Here is a 20965-nt window from a genome sequence, read left to right as displayed (position 1 = left end):
AACTTTAACAGCAAAAGAGCCATTTGTGCTTGTTTTCTAGTGATCAAAATAGCCAGAAGTTCCTCAGTAAATTAAATTGGTAAAAAATGTTAGCTTGTTGCTAAACTCCAAATTAAAAAAAAAAAAATTACTATAAAAGATGAAAACATAGCCCGTGAATATATTTAAAGGATTGTTGCTAATCTACTTGAAATTTGGAAATTTGAAGACTTTCACATTCATTTCCTATGGTGCATATTTTTATTTTGCTCAATATTTCAAAAACTATTAAGTTAATAAATACAAAAAATACAAGCAGTAATATCCTGAATGAGCTGTTGGATGTTTGGATACCAAGATTGATGAATCTCTGAAAGTTTGATTGAGCTTTACAGGCTGAAAAATGTGCAGAAAGGAGCAGGAGAATCACTATAGTGTGAATGCTTTAAAGCATTCACACAATAAATGCTAACTACTGTAATCCTTACTTAAAAAAATACAATTATTTTATTATTATTATTTTATTATTTATTATTTTATGGAGAGATAAAAGAGCTCTGGAGCCGCAGATTACAGACCTCTGGTTTAGATAAATGATGCCAACTCATGTTTGATTTACACGGGTAAATGAGTTTTATTACATGCATGTTGTTTGTTTCAACAGGGAATTCTGCTTAACTGGACGAAAGGCTTCAAGGCGTCTGGCGCAGAAGGGAACAACGTCGTAGGATTGCTCAGGGACGCCATCAAGAGGCGAGGGGTGTGTAGTCCAAATATTTGCCTCCTTCTTCACTACTGAATTCCAGAGAAACTTATAAAATGAGTCAAAAAGCCACATGTGGCTCCAAAACCACAGGTTGCAGACGTTTGACCAAAAACTACAAATCCCAGAGCCCCACCTTTCACATTTGACAACACTGAAAGCCCTAAATGTCCTCTCTATATAGGTCGAAAGGAGTTAATTTAGAAGTTAATTTAGTATTATGCAGCAGTTAGGAGGTATTTAGGTTTATTAATGTTTTCTGTAAAACTCAAGTTCAAGTTTATTATAGTATAAAACATTAAAACACCAACTAAAAGGTTAAAACAAGTCCAACAACATCCAACCCAAACTAAAATAACAAAACCCAACAGTGTAAGACTGGTGAGGACAAAGAAAGGAAAAAAAATAAATAAAAGGAAAATAACAGCAATTATTTAAAGTAAGGCTTACTAAATTATTTAATTTAGATTAGTTAAATTTATAAATTGATGGCTGAGGGGCACATAGATGATAAACTATGTAGGTTTTTATATCCATGTTGACCTGAAGACGACTTGTTTGATCAACTCTACCTCCAAAATGAACAGATTTTATATGCAAAGCAAAACTTTAGTAAAAAGTTTGATCAGTTCATAGCTTTTTTCACATGCAAAAAATCATCATATTTGAGAGATGCTAGGTTCTTTTTATACGTTTGTTCGTGCCCAAAAATATACAGAATTAATATTCATTATTTCAAAAAAAAAGAAGGTCATGAATGCAAATCCAAATTTCCGAAAGGGTAAAGTAAGACGATACGGCTCCTTCTAAGTTTTGATTGAAAACGAGGTTGCTAACTCCTGCACTAAAACATCCTGCTTCTCCGTTGTCAGGATTTTGAGATGGATGTGGTTGCCATGGTGAATGACACCGTTGCCACCATGATCTCCTGCTATTATGAGGACCGCAGCTGTGAAGTTGGGATGATCGTTGGTAAGCATCAGTGCAGACGAGTCGGCGTGCAGGTTCCTCAGCACCGACAGGTCACGCTCACAGGACGTCTTTTGACTCCCCAGGCACTGGCTGCAACGCCTGCTACATGGAGGAGATGAGAACGGTGGAGCTGGTGGAGGGAGAGGAGGGTCGCATGTGCGTGAACACGGAGTGGGGAGCGTTTGGCGACAAAGGGGAGCTGGAGGAGTTCAGGCTGGAGTACGACCGAGTGGTGGACGAGTTCTCCATTAATCCAGGACAGCAGCTGTGAGTAAAGTCATGCATTACCTTCACCTATTTAAACTGATAGCACAAGTCAGGTCATCTGAGGTTGTAAACTTATCACCCCTCTTGAAAGCACGCTGCACCTCCCTCCCTCTCCCACTCTCAGGGTAGTTTTTTCATGAATAATTCATCTGTTTCTGGCAGTCCTCACCTGACTCTCACCTGAGCTCTCTGAAGTTGCCAAGCTACCTGCTGTTTTCCTCAGGATGTTAGTAAATGGACGCAGCTCTCAAACATCAGCAGCTGGGGGAGTCAGATTAATGATCCCTCTCTGCTGCTCGCCATTGAGCCTGCAGGCCTAATGGCTGTTTACCTTTTTCACTGACTGTCCTCAGGTAGCCACTTTGCCCTTGACGTCACCTTCCTCTCACCTTGTTCCCTCACTTCTTTGCTTTTCTGACTCGACAGTTCCCTTAATCCAGGGGTCGACAACATTTAACAGAAAAAAGAGCCATTTGGGCTCGCTTTCTACTGATCAAACCTCGAAGTCTTACTTCCTCTTACTTCATTTAGCAAATCCAAACTAACTAAGCTCTTCTTTTAAATAATAAATATGAATTGTGTCTATTTATAAAAACTAGCAACTCTCAAAATTATTATTTTTTTTACATTTATACCTTTTACCTTAGTAGATTAGCCAAAAACTAGCCCGTTGCTTAATGACTAGCTAAACTCCAAAATAGCCTACAATTCTTCAGTAAACTAAATTAGTCAAAAACATTAGCCTGATGCTAAAATAGAAGCTAAACTCTAAGTTGGCCGAAAAATCCCAGTAGAAAAACGTTAGCAAATTGCTAAAATATTAGGAAAACACCAAATTAACATAAAAAACTCAAGGTCAAATTAGCCAAAAAGAAAGCTAGCTCATTGCTTTATTACCAGAACTCCAAACTAGCCAAAAATTCCTCAGTAAGCTAAATGAGTCAAAAACATTAGCTTGCTGCTAAGATAGAAGTCTAAATAGGCTAAAAAAAACAAACAAACAAAAAAAAAACCTCAGTACATAACAAATTAGCCAAATATTTTAGCATGTTGTTAAAATATTAGGTGATTTTTTTATTTTTTTTTTCAATTGACAGAAGCTCAAGTAACTTTCTTTCAAAATAAAAGATGTTCTGTGCCAAATAGGATAATCTCAGTGCAGATCTGGACAGCTAGTAACCAATGTTGTTCAGTATAAGACAATATGTGCTTTTAACTCAAATACATGCTAATTAAGTAATTCTTACTTTAAAAAAAATGCTGTTTTATTTTTCTTTTATTCATTTATTTATTTTTGTTCTTTTTCCCCTCTTGTCCTCAGCAGTCTTTCACCCCTGGGTTTTGTTATTTTAGTATGGGGTTGGATGTTGGTTAGTCTGAGTTTGCAGGCTTTGTTTATTTGTTTTCTTTAGGTAGTTTGGGTTAGGCAGCCAAAAGCAGGGAGCTGTTGACTCCTGTTGACTGTTTTTTTTTCTTTGAGCCACCAAGACATTGTGGCTCTGGAGCCCCCCCTGCCTTAACCCCACATACGTTAAACCTCATCCCTTCGTTTGTCACTATCCTCTGCAGGTACGAGAAGCTGATCAGTGGGAAGTACATGGGAGAGCTGGTGAGGCTCGTCCTGATGAAGCTGGTGAATGAAAACCTGCTGTTTAACGGTGAAGCTTCAGAGCAGCTCAGGATGCGTGGAAGCTTCGAGACGCGCTTTGTCTCCCAGGTGGAGAGGTGAGCATGGAAAAAAAATAAAAAACATCCCATAAATCATCCTGCTATCTACCCAAGCATGATATCACTGTTTGTTCATTTTATAGTCAGTAAAATTCAGATGGTCAGGCAGGCACTCTGCATAAAGTAAATGGAAAAAACAGCAGATGTGTCGATAACACGCTTCAAAACAGAGTTATATTTTTACCATAAACCCTGCTAATAAAATGTATTTTCTTCTTTCAGTGATACTGGGGACAGAAAACAAATCTACAACATCCTGTCCTCGCTGGGCGTTCTCCCCTCTGAGCTGGACTGTGACATTGTGCGACTGGTGTGTGAGAGCGTTTCCACACGGTCCGCTCAAATGTGCGGCGCCGGACTCGCCGGTGTCATCAACCGGATGAGGGAGCGACGCTGCGAGGAGGCTCTGAAGATCACAGTCGGGGTTGATGGATCCGTCTACAAGCTGCACCCATGGTACTTAGTAAAAAACCTTTTACTAAATTAAAAGAACAAAAACTGTACCTTAGTTCCTATTGTTAATACATGAAATCAACAGGAGTCCAGAGACCCGGAGTTTAAACCCCTCAAAAAAATAAGTTGGTCTTTCCAAGCCAGCAACACCAAGTGGACCCCATATGGTTTAAAGTGGGCCGAGAATGTGGGCCCCAAATGGATTTGCCCTTGTTGGCTTAGGTGGGCACTCAGTGGGTAGGCTCACTATGCTAGCCAACCGCCAGGTGGACAGTGGAGCTCCCTAGCTTGCTACACCGGTGCTCGCTAGCTCGCTACAGTGGTACTCGCTAGATATATCGAAGCTCGTTAGCTAGATACAGAGGAGCTAGCTAGCCATATACAGCGGAGCTCGCCACAAATGAGCTTGCTAGCTCGCTATCTCGATACAGAAGGGCTTGCTAGCTCGCTACAGTGGAGTTTGCTATCTTGCGACAGCGGAGCTAGCTCGCTAGATATCGGGGAGCTTGCTATCTCACTACAGCAGAGCTCATAGCTCACTAGCTTTCTACAGTGGAACTCGGTAGCTAGATACAGCGGAGCTCACTAGCTCGCTACAGCAGAGCTTGCTACAGATGAATTCACTAGCTTGATACAAAGAAGCTCGCTAGCATGCTACAGCGGTGCTCGCTAGCTCGCTACAGCGGTGCTTGGTAGCTCGACACAGGGAGCTCACTAGCTTGTTACAGAAAAGCTCGATACAGAGAAGCTTGCTAGCTAAATACAGTGGGGCTAGGTAACTAAATATGGTGGAGCTCGCTAGCTTGCTAGCTCGCTACTGCGGAGCTCGATATAGAGGAGCTTGCTAGCATGCTACAGCGTAGTTTGCTAGCTCGATACATTGGAACTCCCTAACTCGATACAATCGAGCTAACTGGCCTGCTAAAGAGGAGCTTGCTTGCACGCTACAGCAGAATTCGCTAGCTTGCTACAGCGAAGCTCTCAAGCTTGATACAGCAGAGCTCACTACAGCAGAGTTCGGCACGTTGTCCACCGGACAGCCAGCTAGCGTAGCGAGTAAACCCACTGAGTACCCACTTAAGCCAATGTTGGCACACACTGGTGGGGCCACCACAGAAACTGTGGACAAACCCATTTGGGACCCACATTTTCTAGCATTTTTAAACCATACGGGGCCCATTTGGCCATGCTGACTGGGTTTTTAATGCAAAATATGAAGTCTGCTCTTCTGAAGTTAGAAGTAGAACAGTGGACGCAGATGTACAGTTGACTGATACAGACTAGGGGTGTAAGAAAATATCGGTTCAGTGAAATATCACAATACTTTATTTTGCGATACTTGATTTTCTAATTTACCATGAAAAGCACCATAAATTTGCTTGAGTAAAAGCAATTTGTTTATGAGTTACAGTTGCAGTGTTTAATAAGGATGTATATTGGCAAGAGTCCAGCAGCCACATTCCTAATACAGACTCTCCCTCCATCACAGGTTCCGGGACAGGTTCCACAAAGTCGTCTGGGACCTGAGTCCTCACTGTGAGATCACCTTCCTCCAATCAGAGGAGGGCAGCGGCCGTGGCGCGGCGCTGATCTCTGCAGTGGCCTGTAAGATGGCCGCCTGCACGACTGCCCCGTGAAGAGAGCCATGCACTGACTGAGCAGCGCTGGAGGAAGCTGAATGAATCCACATGTGCAGCTGAGGCCCACGTCAGGCTTGACGACTCCTAGCAGGAGGAATGTAGGCAGTGGGAGCATCAAATCACTTGTTTTATAGACATTTTTAGACCCTATTGTCGTGATTTTTCATGTTTTTGAAGGTTAGGAAGATTCTCATGGCTGCTCCTGAATGGTCTGATGGTGGAATAGCTGCTGCTTTATGTCTGTCACTGCTGGTTGATAGTGCTGATTGTAGCATTGCTAACCTTTTTGCAGGAGGTCCTTAATAAACCAGAGAAAGCTGGTTAATATATAACACACAAACTTTGTAAATGCTGTTGTAAATTATTTCTCTGCCCAATTGATTTGACTGGTTTTGTAATTCTTTGTGAGCAATGAAATATTTCTTAAGTATTGTTTATTTAAATGTTTTGTTTACAACATTTACTTACTATGCTAGCGTGTTCTGTATACGTGTTTTGGATATAAATAGGTTTAACTGTAAATAAAGCAGAATAAAAATAAAAGTGGTGAGTTTTCTTTGTTTTCATTGCTGCTGTTGAATGTACTGGAACACAAGAGAATAGTTTAATATTTTTTTTTCCGGCAATTTTCCAAACCATCCTTTTTGGGATCATGGGGTTGCTGGAGCCTATACCAACTACTGCTAGGTTTATTTCCACTCATTTTAAAAGATAGCCAAGCAACAAATAAAGTTCTCCCAACAATGACTCAGAGATACAAGTTTTCCTGAACATTTCATGGTTTTTACGTACAACAAACAGTTGTAATTACAAAAAAATCACATCAAATAAAGACCCAGAAGGCACTATGACATATAGTGACGCAAAAAAGTATCATAGTTAGAGTCATCAATCATACAAATCATTTCACTTAAAAAGTTAAGTCTGTAATATTCATCGTAGAAACACTTAAAATGTTAGATGAAATGTAAAATAGGAATTCATTTTTATAGAGTATTTAAATAATTTATTTGTTTAATGGTGTACAGTAGAAAATAAGTATTTAATCAATAACAAAAGTTCACCTCCAAACATTTTTAATGTTCCTCTTGTGTTTGCTTTCTGTTTCCATACACGGTTTTGACCCGTGTCATTAGCTTTAATGTCAACATTTGACATGTCAAACATTTTTGAAGCTGAACAAAAAATGTTATCAAAATTTGCTTCGTCTTTGCTTCTTTTGCCTTTGATCTTTTTTTTCTATCTTTATTGAATTTTTGTAAGAAATTCAATAAAGATAATTAAGGTTTTGTAAAAATAAACGTTCCCTCTTCCACCTGGAAGGTCCTCCGTCATGTTCACTCATCAACAGAAACAGGAGTTGGGCTTAAGATTTAGCAGTAACCATCTATAGTAGAACACTTGTCCTTTTACTTTAAAAATCAAATCCTAAAGTTTAAATTTAGACTTAACCTGCTTTGTTTCAGTGACTGGCAGAAGTGGTTTTTCCTCTGTGTCCATATCTCCTTTTTTTCCGGTCCAGAGGAATTCTGGCGGCTTCACTTCTTATCAGAACCCCCTCAGCGACCCACACAGGGCCGACATGTCCAAGTAAGGGTCTGCGCTGCTTTGCAGCAGCTATTAAAAGACACTAACTGATAAGATGGGCTTTACATAAAAACCCAACCCTGCATCTCACCTTTGCTGAGTCCTCATGCAGTCATTCAGACATGGTAAGTCTGCTGGTATTTTTTTTTCAATAATATGATTTTATACTATCATTTTGAGGATATTTTCTTGCAAGTGTGTTGATTAGTGTTTATTGTTTTCTAAGGCAAGTAAAAAGGCCTCCAACAAGAGACAGAGAGGAGCGCAGAAGTCCTCCTCCAATGTCTTCTCCATGTTCGAGCAGTCTCAGATACAAGAGTTCAAGGAGGTACACGGTTCACTCTTCTTCCTCTTTTTCTGGAATAAGAGGAAGGAACGCCTTCCCAGTGGTTTTTTAATTATGATTATCCTGTTTTTAGTGAAATATTTTCAAAAGACTCGTTGTAGTTCATCAAAAACTTGTGGGATAGACCAATGGCTCTGGGGTGTCAGACTCCAGGCATCCTGCAGGTTTTCCAGAAATCCTGGTTCAATCTGCTCCTGATTACCTGGATCAGGTGTGTTTGACCAATTAGGAGCTTCAATGGAAAACGTGTAGGATAACAGATCAATTTGTCTGCAAGTGGATGCATCAGAATGAAGTGGAGCTTGTGATCAGTGTGGTTTCTGCATAACAAATAAACCTTTTCTAAAGTCTGTTCTTGATTAACAACATTTTGAATAAAGAACCACTTAGAAATGCTATTTAAGCTTAAAATTCTTAAGACAAAAGTATCCTCCATCATCAGAAAAAATCCCCAAAAACATATAAAAAACACAATCTGAAAAGTCAAAATACTGTGAAACATTTTGATAAGTTAAAACTCCCAAAAAGGCACCTACATGTGCATGAAGTATATTAATTTTTTAGGTTAAAAAATGTAGAATAACTTATTCAAACTTGCAGGCTTTTGGCTGCATTGACCAGGACAGAGATGGTGTCATCAAGAAGCAGGACCTGAGGGAGACCTACGCTCAGCTGGGTGATGTCCACCTCCATTTTTGGATAGTTTAATGAGATAGTTACCAGAGTATGGATGGACCTCACTTGTTGCTAACTGTGAAATTTTGTCTACCAGGGAAACTGAATGTGAAAGATGAGGAGCTGGACGAGATGCTGAATGAAGGGAAAGGTCCCATCAACTTCACTGTGTTCCTGACTCTCTTTGGTGAGAAAATCAACGGTAAGATGCTGTCATGCATTCTTTTTTTGCAGCTTTTTTAGTTATTAAAACTCACAGATGATGAATGACTTTTGATTTGCTGCAGGCACTGATCCGGAAGACACCATACTTGCTGCTTTCAAGCTTTTTGACCCAAATGGGACTGGTTTCGTTAATAAGGACGAGTACGATTCATCCGTTTTATCTAATTTACTGTATATAGATGTTTTTAAGTTTTGTTAAATAAAATTATTTCTTCTCTTGATGTAGATTTAAAAGATTACTGATGACCCAGGCAGACAAATTCACAGCAGAAGAGGTTCGTTTACTTCTGTTTTTACACCCAATTTTAAAAAATAATAATAATTTTCTGAGGTTTCACTTGAAACTCTTTCAGGTGGACCAGGCTCTCGCTCTCGCCCCCATTGACCCCACGGGAAACATTGACTACAAGTCGCTCTGCTACATTATCACACATGGAGATGAGAAGGAGGAATCCTAATGTTTTTATTTGGATGTTCAAATCAATAAAAGGTCAACCAACGTGTGAGAAAGTGTCTAATATAAATTATATGTTAATCAAATATTTAGAAATCAGTATTGGAAAAATATAAAATCTATGATTGAGTTATTTTTAGTCGGTCAAACACTTCTTGATTTCAAGAAATTGTACATTTGTTTTGTCATTACTGAGAATAAAGTTTTCTAAAGCTTTCATTGCTTTGGATTTTAAAAACCAATAGTAAAACTAAAATTGTCTTAATATTGTTAGGACCCTAAAATGTACTTTAGACACATTTAAAATGTGATTTAATAGAAAAGAATTGTAAAAGATCAACTTTTTTTTATTATGACTTTGGCTAAAAAAATAAAAACATTTTTTTTCAAACAAAAAAGTAATGATAAAACATTTAAGTATAATGTGAATGAAAAATATGTATCTTTTTTTTAGTTATAAAAACATTTTTAAGCCAAAGAAGGTGAAACAAAATGAAAAAAGAGCATTTCCAGATCCATAGCAGGCTTAAGGGCCTCTCTTTGACTCTCCGTTACTATGGCAACGACAACAAATATCCCCGTAAACTCCACAGCCACATTTCTTTTCCCACGCTACGGTCAGTTAACAACAAGCTGGTGTGAGTGGACATGAAGCAAACGATCTTCATCCAGATGACCGCCAGCTCCTCCTCTTCTTCTTCATCATCTTCATCCATTTTTCTCCTTTTCTGACGGAGGAGATGCCCATCGCATCCGGAGCGACAGGAAGGGTGGATGTGGGAATAGATACGAACAAAAGATGGGCCCCAGGTGGAGTGAAGAGGAACACCTTTCCTGTCATCCGCCATTATGACTCCTACCTGCTCAGGTGAGTTTTATGTTTCACTGCAGCTGAATGAAGGTGAGAAGAAGACTGAAAACTTTATCTGAACGACATGACGAAAGAGAACCAAAAAGTGGAAAGTAACACCATTCTAATTAAGTAATGTCTTATTTATGTGTTTATTTAGATGGTTTATTTATTTATGCTGTAATTTTACAAAGATAAACATACTTTTACTAGGACTTTTTTTTAAATCAAATCTTAAACAAAATTTTCTCATTACCAAGCAGATTTCTGAGCAGGGATTTTGGTCTGAATATATTTGGGTTTTCTAAAATAAAAATGCTCGCTTTATCGGAGCAAAGATCGTATCTAAAGTAAAGACACCTCACTCCTTTCCAGATTGTGGACTGCAAATCTTTACAAAGGTCTCCTTGTGCTTATAAAGGAGTGAGTGCTCTTTACACTAATAAAACATCTTTGTTTCAAGCACGTGATTCGATGAAACCAATATCTCAGTTGTAATCTCTCAGTCAACTTTTTGTTTTTTGTTTTTTTTATCAAAGAGAAATAAACATTTTAAAATAACTTGGCGGTACGGAAGAGTGAAGAAAAAAAAAGTATATATATATATATATATATTTTTTTTTTTTTCCTGTCACAGATTCTACAAGTTGTTCCACTTAAAAACAGTAAACTCCCACTTTTTACATATTGAGAGACAGAATGTAAAAAATGGAATCCAGGAAATTACATTGATGTTTAAAGAATTTATTTGTATAAAAGCGCATAAAATAAGTATTTAATCATCGAATAAGTTCACTTTGATACTTTTTAACATAACCCTGGTTGATAATGACCAATATATGCTTCCTTTAAGTCTCGTACCCACTGTAGCTCCTATTTTGGTCCACTCTTCCATACAGATCTTCTCTACAGCTGTTAGGTTTTGAGACCGTTGCTGGAAAAACAAGGACTTTCATCTCCTTCCACACTCCTTGTTCAGGTCCAGAAACTGAGGAGACCCCTCAATGTTCTTCAACGTGGCCTCTTTTTTGTTGCCATGGCGATGTGTTTGGTTTGGAAGGAGTTTTTTTTCCAAACATTGATCTTTTCATCCTTTCTTTTCTACGGATCTGTCGTCCTGGTCCCTTTGCGAGATGCTTGTAGTGTTGCTGTTCTTGGGATGCACTTCAGCATTCTTGTCCCTCCAAAGACAGGAAGTAGAGTTTCATTTTAGCCTCATCTGACCTCATGAAATCCTCCCATCCGTCCTCTGGATCGTCCAGATGGTCTCTGGAGAACTTTAGACGGGTCGGGACACTCCGTGACATTCTGTCATTTATGATGAATATTATAGATCTCTCTCATATTTTTAAGTGGAACGACTTGGAGAATCAGTGAGACTTATTCGGTTTTGTTCCACTTTGTGTCGAACTTTTGTAGTTTTTAGAGAACGACTTTTGTTTATTTTTTACTTCAAATATTAAGGAGTTCACTTATAATTGTTAGTATTCTCTGTTGTATATTAAAACGGCCAAAATTTTGTTTCAAGTCACTGAATTTTATTAGAAAAAATGATTTGCTTTAAATTTGTTCTGCCTTTTTACTGCAGGCTAAAGCAGAACAATCTTTGGTTTCCCCGTAAATGAAACAGGAATGGTAGAATTGTACTAAAGACTAATTTTTGGAAGGTTTTGAACATTTCGTAATCTCTTTCAGGCATCAAGAACTTCAAAAACTTCAGAACAAAAATAGACGGGTAAGCAGCATGATTGCAGCTTAAAAAAATAAAAAACAAAGCAGAAAAAAGTGTTTTTTGGATTTTGTGCAGGACTTGCAGACCAGAACAGAGTCAAATGTTCATGAAAATGATGGTAAGTACACAAATGAGTTTAAAAAGTATCATATTGGTACCACAAGAGTTTGACATAAATGGTTCTTCATTTGGCTTTTAGGGGTTAAAGAGGAAACTCCACAGATTAAAGACACAGATTCGGGAGAAAAGAGCTCCAAATCATCCAAGCTGTGCATTATTCTGTGAGATTTAGAAAATCTGTTTTTCGGTTAATTCTACTTTTTCAAGAATTACAAGATTTGTTTTATATTCGTCTCTGTTCACTTGCAAGGTCTAATAAAATTTTAAAATGTTGGTGTGTGTTTTCAACGAATCTAAAGAAATCGTTTTAAATCTAAAATCTTTCAAATTTTCACCTTAGAGATAAAAAAAGGACAACTCTGGTTCATTTAGGCATTTTGTTCTTTTTAACAACATCTGTCATCCAGAGCAACATTACATTAAACAGCAGCCATATCAAGAAGCAGCAATAAAAACCTTTGTTATCCCTGCTTTAACAGTGTCGAGTATTGCACGTGTGTCATCTGTATCGCTGAGACTCTTCTCCTTTCAGACGGTAGTTTTCAGTGTCTGTCAAAGTCCGTTTGCCCCCCCCCTCGTCCTCATGTTCTCCGGTAGACGGAGGAGGTCAGTCGCTGCTGCTGCTGTCCTCTCCCACCACCATGCTGCTGTACTTCTTCTGCTCCTGCTCTTTAAAGGACTCCTTCACCTTTGCCCTCTTCAGGCCTCCATCCCTGCAGATGCAGAACCGGAACAAAAAGTTAAAACACTTTATTTCATTTGATCAGATTAAAAATGATCTGATGGATTACCACTGCAGATCCACAAGTCCTCCCTGATGAGCGATGGCAGATTTTACTCTGTTTGCAAACTGGACGGCGTCCTCTCCCTCCTGATATTTGCAGAACAAAAACATCCATGTGGGGAAAAGGAGTATCTAGTCAGCCACTAATTGAGCAAGTTCTCCCACTCAAAAAGATGAGACCTGTAGTCTTTCTTATAGATATAACTCAACCACGAGAGACAAAATGAGAAAAAAAATCCACAAAATCACATTATCGGATTTTAAAAGAGTTTATTTGTAAATTATGGTGGAAAATAAGTATTTGGTCATCTACAAACAAGCAAGATTTCTGATTAACTTCTTCAGTACGAGGATCCTCTGTCCTCCACTCGTTATCTGTATTAATAACACCTGTTGGAACTCCTTATCTATATAGAAGACACCTGTCCACAAACTCTAGAAGCATTTCAAGGCCCTGGAGTGTCCTAACCAGTCTCCAGATCTCAACCCCATAGAAACTCTTTGGAGGGAGTTGAAAGTCTGTGTGACCCAACAACAGCCCTAAAACATCCCTGCTCTAGAGGAGATCTGCATGGAGCAATGGACCAAAATAGCAGCAACAGTTTGTTGACTGTGATTCACATGCCCCGCCCCTCTTTCCCCGCACAACGAATTTGCGTCTCGCCGCCTGTCAAATAACGTGTTCCTGACGTCACATGGGAGGAGCTACCAGCTCTGTCTGTGGATATCTCACAGAATGAATGGAAGACACACGATGTCGAGGAGTAAGGTTTTTTTTACTGTGAAGAGTTCTACAAAAACATCAGTTATCATGGTCCATGTTTGGGTCATAATTATTATGATCAGATTTTCCCGGTACAGGGGGGTGTGTCTGAATGACAGCTGCTTCCGCGGTGTTTCTGTGTCTCTGTGGCTGTGCTAGTAGGCTCACTGTTTCGCTTATTAATCCGAGGGGGTAAAACAAAATTCAGAGACTTTTTTTCCTTTTTTTTTATAAATGTCTCGATGAGACCCCCCGCAGCGGACTTCAGAACGCCTCAGAGCGCGACATTGACTAACATTGGAACTGGCCGTCTCTGCCGCACAAATAGCGTTCGGTGTGAATGGACCGTTACAAAAAACATTTAATTTTCAAGTATTTATGACAAAGTATTGAGTTGAGCTTTTGCTATTGTCCAAATACTTGTTTTCCACCATAATTTACAAATAAATTCATTAAAAATTCATTTTTTTTTCTTATTTTCTCTCTCATATTTGAGGTATTTCTATGATTAAAATCACAAGTCTCTTACCACTTTAATTAGAAGAACTTTCACAATCGGTGGCTGACTAAATACTTTCTAGCCCCCCTGTGCGTTTTAGGTCAGACGTACCTTCTGGTGCATGGGGGGCAGGTACCACACGTTGCAGACGAGAGCCCAGCTAGTCATCATCCTCAACAGGTAGCTCACCATGCTGTACTTGGAGCTATTCCAGAAAGCATCCCCAAATTTTGGATCATACTGAGAAAAGGAGCTGAAATGAATGAGCCAGAAGACTACAAAACATGTAACGAGATGACTCAAGGAGAGGACTCAATCACCTTAATAGCTACAGGATATATTGTTCCTCCAATCTCAAAACTTCCCTTTTTGAACATCATGACGGACGTGTTGTTGATGCAGGTTCCTGCAAAACCAGGAGATTTGTGTGAACTCCTTCCAAGCTTACATAGAATATGTGGTGATTTGTGTCCAGACTTGCTAATATCCTCAGAGTCTTTGATGACACAAACATGTCTGATGTGGAGTTAAATAACAGTCATACGCACCTTCTGGGAAAATCAATATGGGGAGCTTTCTCTTGTCGTTCACATGATCTCTCAACCTGAAAGCGGCACAAAGGAGAAATGAAACCCTCATCTAAACAAGCTCACGTCTCTACTTCAGATGATGCATCAAAGATCCAAAACCTCCAGAAATATATCTGGCTCTTCGTGAGCAACAATAGAAATACAATCTCCTGGATAAACGCCACAGATGAGAACACGTGATGTAATACTAACCTTTTGGTCACTAGATGGCGATCTTTCATCTCTGCTCGCTCAAACCAGACGTGAGGACACGACCGCACCATAGCTCTCTGAACAACCCCCATCAGGCCTCCATGGACCTGACCTACCTGAAGTTCACAAGTAAAAAAAGGTTGATTCAAGACATCATTATGAGAAATACTGCGCAGAGATTTGTGCTTACCATCGCATAACAGCCATCGTTACAAAGTATGACTATGTCGATGGGACTGGTGTGATTGGCAACACAGATCCCTCCTTTTTTAGGTTTGTTCTCTCTGTGAAGATACGATGAAGAGCAGAGTGAAAAGAACATTGAAGTTTTTTTTTGAGAATTAAAAAAAAAGTCCTTAAAGATCCACTCTGAGGAAAATTGTATTTTTAACATATTCTTTTGCCTCCATTTTTCTGATGGAGGTGTATAAAGAAAATTTACAGAATGAGGGGCAGCCCAGGGTGTTACAACCATAGTGAGAAAGCAAACTATGAGCACTCATAGCAATATTAAGCAGAACCTCCAGGTTTCTGCAGGAGATATTTAGGATTGTTGCGGCCTAAAATGCTTGATTTTGCGGCAGCGTTTGTGAAAAGTTGCAACAAAAGTTGCTATGTTTTTTTCCTTTTTCTTTCAAAAAATAACCTAAAAAAATTTTAATTATTAATTTGTAGACTTCACATTCCATCTCTTTTTATTGTGACAAGAACTAGGAAAATACTTCACCATCACACATATAAAGTGTTGTTGTGCTTACATCAACCATAAAGAGAACTGTGAAACCCAAAATGAACTTTTGCTCCATCCTGGTCACAATAACAGAAATATTTGTGTATTGATATAAAGTCAATCACACAAGTGGCCAAAATCCAAAACACACCTTAGATCCTGGGCCAAACAGAATAAACATTTATTGAAACTGTAACTTTTTAGCTTAATTGTGAACTAGATATATAGCATTACCTGCAATAATGCTTAGTAATGCTGTAAGCTGAATTTGGAGGCTGAAGATGCTGAAATTGATAGCTAAAAACACTGAAGCTGGTAGCCTAAATCACTGAAGCCAATAGCTGAAAAATGCTGGAACTGTTAGCCACTGAAATATTAGCTGAATGCAAAATAAGCCTAAAAAACTGAAAAAATAAATAAATAAATAAAAACCTAGGTTAGCCAAAACAGCTAGCATGTAGCTGAAAAAATAATTAAACTTCAAAATAGCCTAAAAAACTGAAAAAAGAGCCTAAAATAGCAAAAAAAACTGCTAGCATGTAGCAGAAATATTAGGTAGACCCCTAAAAATGGACTAAAAAAACAGAAAAAAAGCGTATTTAGCAAGAAAAAACCCCAGCTAGCATGTAGCTGAAATATTTGATAAACTCCAAAATAGCCTAAACATCTTAGTAAATGCCAAAATAGTCCAAAAAGCTAACAGTACGTTAATTTTTAAAACATTAAAACCGTAATTTTTTAATATAAATCAACATATACCTTAAATAACTTTCAGTATTTTACTTTCCATAAAATTATATTTTGTCAAAATGAGTTAGACATAAGTGCAAGATAACATCGGGCCATTAATAGAATAATAGGATAGAATTACCCGGAGGGCCGGATTCGGCCCCCGGGCCTTGACTTCGACACATATTCTTTGGAGAAAAATGACATTCTGCAGGGAAAATTATAAACTGCATCAGCAAAAGCTGATTAAGGCTCAGACCTACATGTTCTTTGCAGAAATTGCTTGAATTTATGTTGATAGTTGCGATCGCAACATCGCTAAATCCTGGAGGGACTAATTAAAGAGGCAATTACTGTAATATGGAGTTTACCAATCAGTCTTGTAAACCACATGATACAACCAGAATGAACGTCTTGGTTTTCTTCATTCGAGCTAATATCTGACTTAAAACTGTGCGGCTGGATTTCAACCTTTTTTGACACTTTTTCCTCAAAGAAACCCAAAATGTAAGAAAAAGGAGAAACTCCATAGTCTGCCTCTCGTGTTTTTTTTTTTTTTAATAATTAAGGCACAAAAAGCTGGAAGTTACAGCTGGTTTTCCTAAATGTTGTAACAGTTTTCAGTAATAATTTTAACCTCAATTACTTGATTTGTTTTTGCCTCCAGTTTAGTGCAATTATATTGTTTTTAGATCAGAGAAAATCAAAATGACCACAACTCAGAACCTAATTCCCAATGAACTACTGCTAGTCTGCAAAAAATATGCCCTAGAACATGACAGGTTTTTTTTATTTTATTTTGGCTAAAAACGGCATATTAATAATTAAAAGACCATTGGAAAAACTTTTACAATAGATTAAAAGATGATTGTTGTGAGACTTTAATTACAAACTACCTGTTATGATAATGAATGGTAGCAGAAAGTCCTCGGGCACAGATTCTGTAGCACATGACGTGGACCCACTCACTGATCCAAGACTTTATCCTAAAAACATACACGATTTAGACAGAAATTTGGAATCATTTTGGATAGGTTGTAATTTGTAGTTACCTCCAGTCAGGAAGTAATCCCACCGCTGATGTTCCGATAACTAACCAGGTCAGGCCAATGCAAGCCAGAGTTATCCTGGAGGGAGAGGGAGAGTCAGTTCTCCTGCTTTTAACTCACAGGAGAGATAAAACAAGTAAGAGTGGTCAACAGTAAAAAAACCTTTAGGTTCCTGCAGGAACGAGAAAGACTGTGTTACTACATTAACGTCTATTCCCAATCTGTGTACCTGAGCGGTGCAAGTATGCAGTATCTCACAAAGATACCGAGGCCATAGACCAGCGTCAGCCGCAGACTTATGTACTGGAAATCATTGTTGGTGCGAGTCAGTAAGTTCCAGGACACCAGCTCTTCAGAGGAGAACCGCTGGGTCACCTGGGTTTGAAACAGAAGCAAACAATAAAAACACAAACAAACAAACAAAAACGTAACATGTAAATATCAAAGCACCTCATCCTCTACAATACTCTCGATTCCACGCCGCGTGAAATAGAAGGAGTCGCTGAGTGTGAAGTCCCCCCCCACTGGGGGTTTGGGTCTGGACCGTCTAAGCTCCCCCAACTCTTTTTCCATAGAGCCATCCTCCCTCTGGATGAGACCTGACACACAAACGCACCGATAAGACGGAGATCTGGAGGATTCAACCTCATCCCTAAATTTAAAGGGTAACCAAACAGGGAGGTTGGAGCCTGACTCCACCCACAGCCGAAATTTAAACATCCAGTCCGGGGGTGGGGCTTGGGGACTGTTACCATTACTGCACGTGTGTCAAAGTCAAGGCCCGGGGGCCGGATCCGGCCCTTTGGGTAATTCTATCCGACCCTCCATGTTATTAATGGCCCAATGTTATTTTGCGTGAATTTCTAACTTGTATAATTTTAACAAAACTTATTTTTATGGAGAGTAAAAAGTTGAAAGTTATTTAAGGTTTAAGTTTAAGTGCCTTTTTATTATTCATAATTATGGTAAAAAGTTACGGATTTAAAGTTTTAAAAATTATCATTCTTTTTTTTGTGACTATTTTGGCATTTATTAAGATTTTTATAGGCTATTTTGGAGTGTAGCTAATATTTCAGCTACATACTAGCTGTTTTGGCTAAGTTAGGCTTTTTTAGGCTATTTTGGAGTTTAGCTAATATTTACATGCTAGCTGTTTTCGCTAATATAGGCTTTTTTTTGTTTTTTTAAGTTGTTTTGGGGTTTAGCTAATATTTCAGCACATGCTAGGTGTTATGGCTAATTTATCCTTTCTTCAGTTTTTTAGGATATTTTGAAGTTTAGCTATTTTTTAAGTTACATGCAAGTTGTTTTGCTAGTCTAAGGCTTTTTTTGGTTTGTTTTTACGCTAATTTGACATTTAGCTAATATTTTAGCTGGCTATCAGCTTCAGTGTTTGTAGCTATCCATTTCAGCATCTTCAGCTATCAACACTAGCATCTTCAGGAGCCAAATTCAGCTTACAGCATTCACACTAGCATTATCACAGGTAATGCTATATATCTAGTTCATAATTATGTTGAAAAGTTACATTTTTAAAGTTTTGAAATTTAATTGTAGAGTGTTCAATAAATGTTTATCCTGTTCGGTGCGTTTTGGGTTTTAACCTCTTGTGCAAATGAAGATCATGACGTCAGACTTCTGAAACTTACATAGTTTGACCAATCACAAAATTCAACTGTAACACCTCATTTCAACCTGTAGGGGGCAGCACACAGACAGTTTTTGACTATATTTTCAAGAATTCAACTATTTTAATTTAATTTATGATATTTGATAATCACCAACAGACAGCACTTTCAAAGCCCTATTTATAGATGTCAAAAGCCCAAAAAGTTGGTTTATGGTTTGGTTACCTTTTAAAGGTTTCAGTCAAACAAAGAATTTATAATAAATATTTAAAAAAACAAAATATAAAAAGTATTTTTTTTTCCTAATTTGATTGAAAATACAAGCTAAATAAATACAGACTTTACTCTGAAGTCATAAAATGTTCCTGCTATCAACCTGATAGACTTCACTCTTTGATAACAGCAGACAAAGTCCAAATCATAAATGATCAAACTTTTCATTCTTTTATTTTGTAATCCTTGAACACAATTAAAATGTTCAGATTTGGATTGATTACTGAATACTTGACAGTAACTCTGTGCAGCAGCCTGATATAACCGACTGATGCAGCTCAAATAAGGAAGTTGCATAATGGCGTCTTATCAGAAACTGTAAGATCACAGAGGGACTTCACCTTGTTGCATTAGGAGAGTTACACTGTAGATTCATGATCAAATGAACCTTCATTTGAAGTGAGTTAGCCTGCCTTCATAAACAGAATTATTTCGACAGACTTGTTCAGACATGCGGTTTATGAAATCCAGTATTTCAGCAGACTGTTGTCCCCACTTGGAATTTTGCGCAATAATAGAACATGACAACACTGCTGTAGAAGGAGTTTTCTTGCACTCACCATTACTAGCAGAAGCTTTGAGTGCTTGCTCGTCTGCATGCGCCTTCTGTATCTTCAAAGTGGCCCACTGCAGAGGACAAACAGGACGGAGAGTCAAAGAACGTTCTGCACATCCACAGAAACATTCACTTCTCACTATCTCAACGGAGCTATCAAAGGAAGTGGCAATCTTATCCGGGTTCCACAAGCTTCATGAAGGAAATTTCCCAAAACAACAACAGAAACAATCTGCTGAGCTAATTACCTCCAATGTTTTGACCAGGATGGTCATGTAGGTCTCTGAGATGCCCAAAGAGAACCCGAACATGGCTGGGAACATGATGAGGCAGACGATGAGGTACAGCCAGATCTTCAGGGCCCAAAGGACCCCGGCCCAGAAGTCCTCCATCTCCTCCTGATTCACAGCCTCAAGGCTCAGATGAGCTCAGATCCTGTCAGGCAGAGAAATGTGCATTTTATTGAATGAAGTTATTTTAGAATTGAAATACAAACATTCTTCAGCATTTATCAGTGACAACTAAAAAAACACTGAAGCACAGCTGATTCAATCAATGTTTCACTAACTTTTCACACACTGACCCAGCAGGAACAGGTCAACAAACTCAGACAGAACTTCACATCAACTCCAACGCGCTTTCATTCTGCTTCTTTTCTAAAATTACTTCTCCAAAACCGCCGGCAGCTTTCTCAAATGACAGCAGATCGACTTACGTGTCAGCCTGCAGCCCATGTTCTGTCCGTCCTCGCTGGTTTAGGCGCTCGGAGCCGAACACGCCCATTTACTACATGTACAAAGTTCAGCAGCAGCCTCTCGGCGGCGCCCTCGTGTGGTCAGACCGGGAACTGCAGACACGTGGACCAGAAAGGAGGTCAAGGAGACAAACGTGACCCAGAAACTCAGAAGAAGAGGTTACAGTTCAATTTAAGATAATTCACAAAATAACAAAGAGATAAAAAAGATTACAAAAGGGGTTAATTAATGAATAAATGAAATACATTTCCTATGATCTAACAAAATCAGTAAGGGAAGTTGTTAATCAAAACTATTAATATTTATATAAATTAATAATCATCATCAAGAGATACTATTTGGATTAGGTCATGATATATTTATTTAACTGTAAAGTACATAAAAAACAAGCTTCATCACACAATGGATGACACATTTTCCATCACAAGGGTTTCATCATCCTCTCACTCATGGTGATGAAGGAAATAAATATTATTGGATAAAATAATTAAGAGCAAAACAATAGGTCTGTTGTTTTTGTCTTAATTATTTTATCCGGTTGAATAAAAATGTTAAAAATGCTCGAACAGTGTTTTGTTTTTTACACCCGTCTTTGGACTACTTCAGACTATGATAGTACACACTAA

At 38.4% G+C, this 20965-nt stretch overlaps 3 protein-coding genes across 5 annotated transcripts in view; 2 read left to right on the top strand and 1 right to left on the bottom strand.

Moving 5' to 3' along the window:
- gck (glucokinase (hexokinase 4)) overlaps positions 1-6345 on the top strand; it is a 7798-nt gene extending 1453 nt beyond the window's left edge. The window contains exons 5-10 of the mRNA XM_024275567.2: positions 644-739; positions 1615-1714; positions 1798-1981; positions 3551-3706; positions 3932-4165; positions 5652-6345. Of these exons, the coding sequence (XP_024131335.1) occupies positions 644-739; positions 1615-1714; positions 1798-1981; positions 3551-3706; positions 3932-4165; positions 5652-5799 (918 nt within the window). The 3' untranslated portion in view covers positions 5800-6345. The remainder of the gene's footprint in view (positions 1-643; positions 740-1614; positions 1715-1797; positions 1982-3550; positions 3707-3931; positions 4166-5651) is intronic.
- Positions 6346-7363: 1018 nt separating this feature from the next.
- On the top strand, positions 7364-9135 carry myl7 (myosin, light chain 7, regulatory). Its single transcript, XM_024275572.2, has 7 exons — positions 7364-7514; positions 7616-7717; positions 8336-8411; positions 8508-8612; positions 8698-8776; positions 8862-8910; positions 8989-9135. The coding sequence occupies exons 1-7, from the start codon at positions 7512-7514 to the stop codon at positions 9091-9093; spliced, it is 519 nt and encodes a 172-aa protein (XP_024131340.1). The 5' UTR covers positions 7364-7511; the 3' UTR covers positions 9094-9135.
- A 3023-nt stretch (positions 9136-12158) lies between these two features.
- On the bottom strand, positions 12159-20447 carry agpat9l (1-acylglycerol-3-phosphate O-acyltransferase 9, like). 3 transcript variants are annotated; one of them, XM_024275568.2, is made up of 14 exons: positions 20300-20447; positions 19833-20019; positions 19589-19655; positions 17578-17726; positions 17357-17502; positions 17131-17205; positions 16975-17064; positions 14810-14903; positions 14620-14735; positions 14386-14441; positions 14158-14243; positions 13949-14077; positions 12583-12662; positions 12159-12504 (listed from the first exon to the last, which is right to left on the bottom strand). In XM_024275568.2, the coding sequence occupies exons 2-14, from the start codon at positions 19974-19976 to the stop codon at positions 12399-12401; spliced, it is 1338 nt and encodes a 445-aa protein (XP_024131336.1). In that variant the 5' UTR covers positions 19977-20019; positions 20300-20447; the 3' UTR covers positions 12159-12398. The 3 variants fall into 3 exon arrangements, with proteins under 3 accessions (XP_024131336.1, XP_024131338.1, XP_024131339.1); XM_024275570.1 differs by lacking the exon at positions 20300-20447 and adding an exon at positions 20153-20289; XM_024275571.2 differs by lacking the exon at positions 20300-20447 and adding an exon at positions 20168-20288.
- Positions 20448-20965: the final 518 nt, after the last annotated feature.

The sequence above is a fragment of the Oryzias melastigma genome, linkage group LG9 (genome assembly GCF_002922805.2).
Source record: "Oryzias melastigma strain HK-1 linkage group LG9, ASM292280v2, whole genome shotgun sequence".
Lineage (NCBI taxonomy): Eukaryota > Metazoa > Chordata > Actinopteri > Beloniformes > Adrianichthyidae > Oryzias > Oryzias melastigma.
The sequence above is the reverse complement of the archived record's forward strand: the minus strand, read 5'-3'. Positions and strand labels throughout refer to the sequence as shown.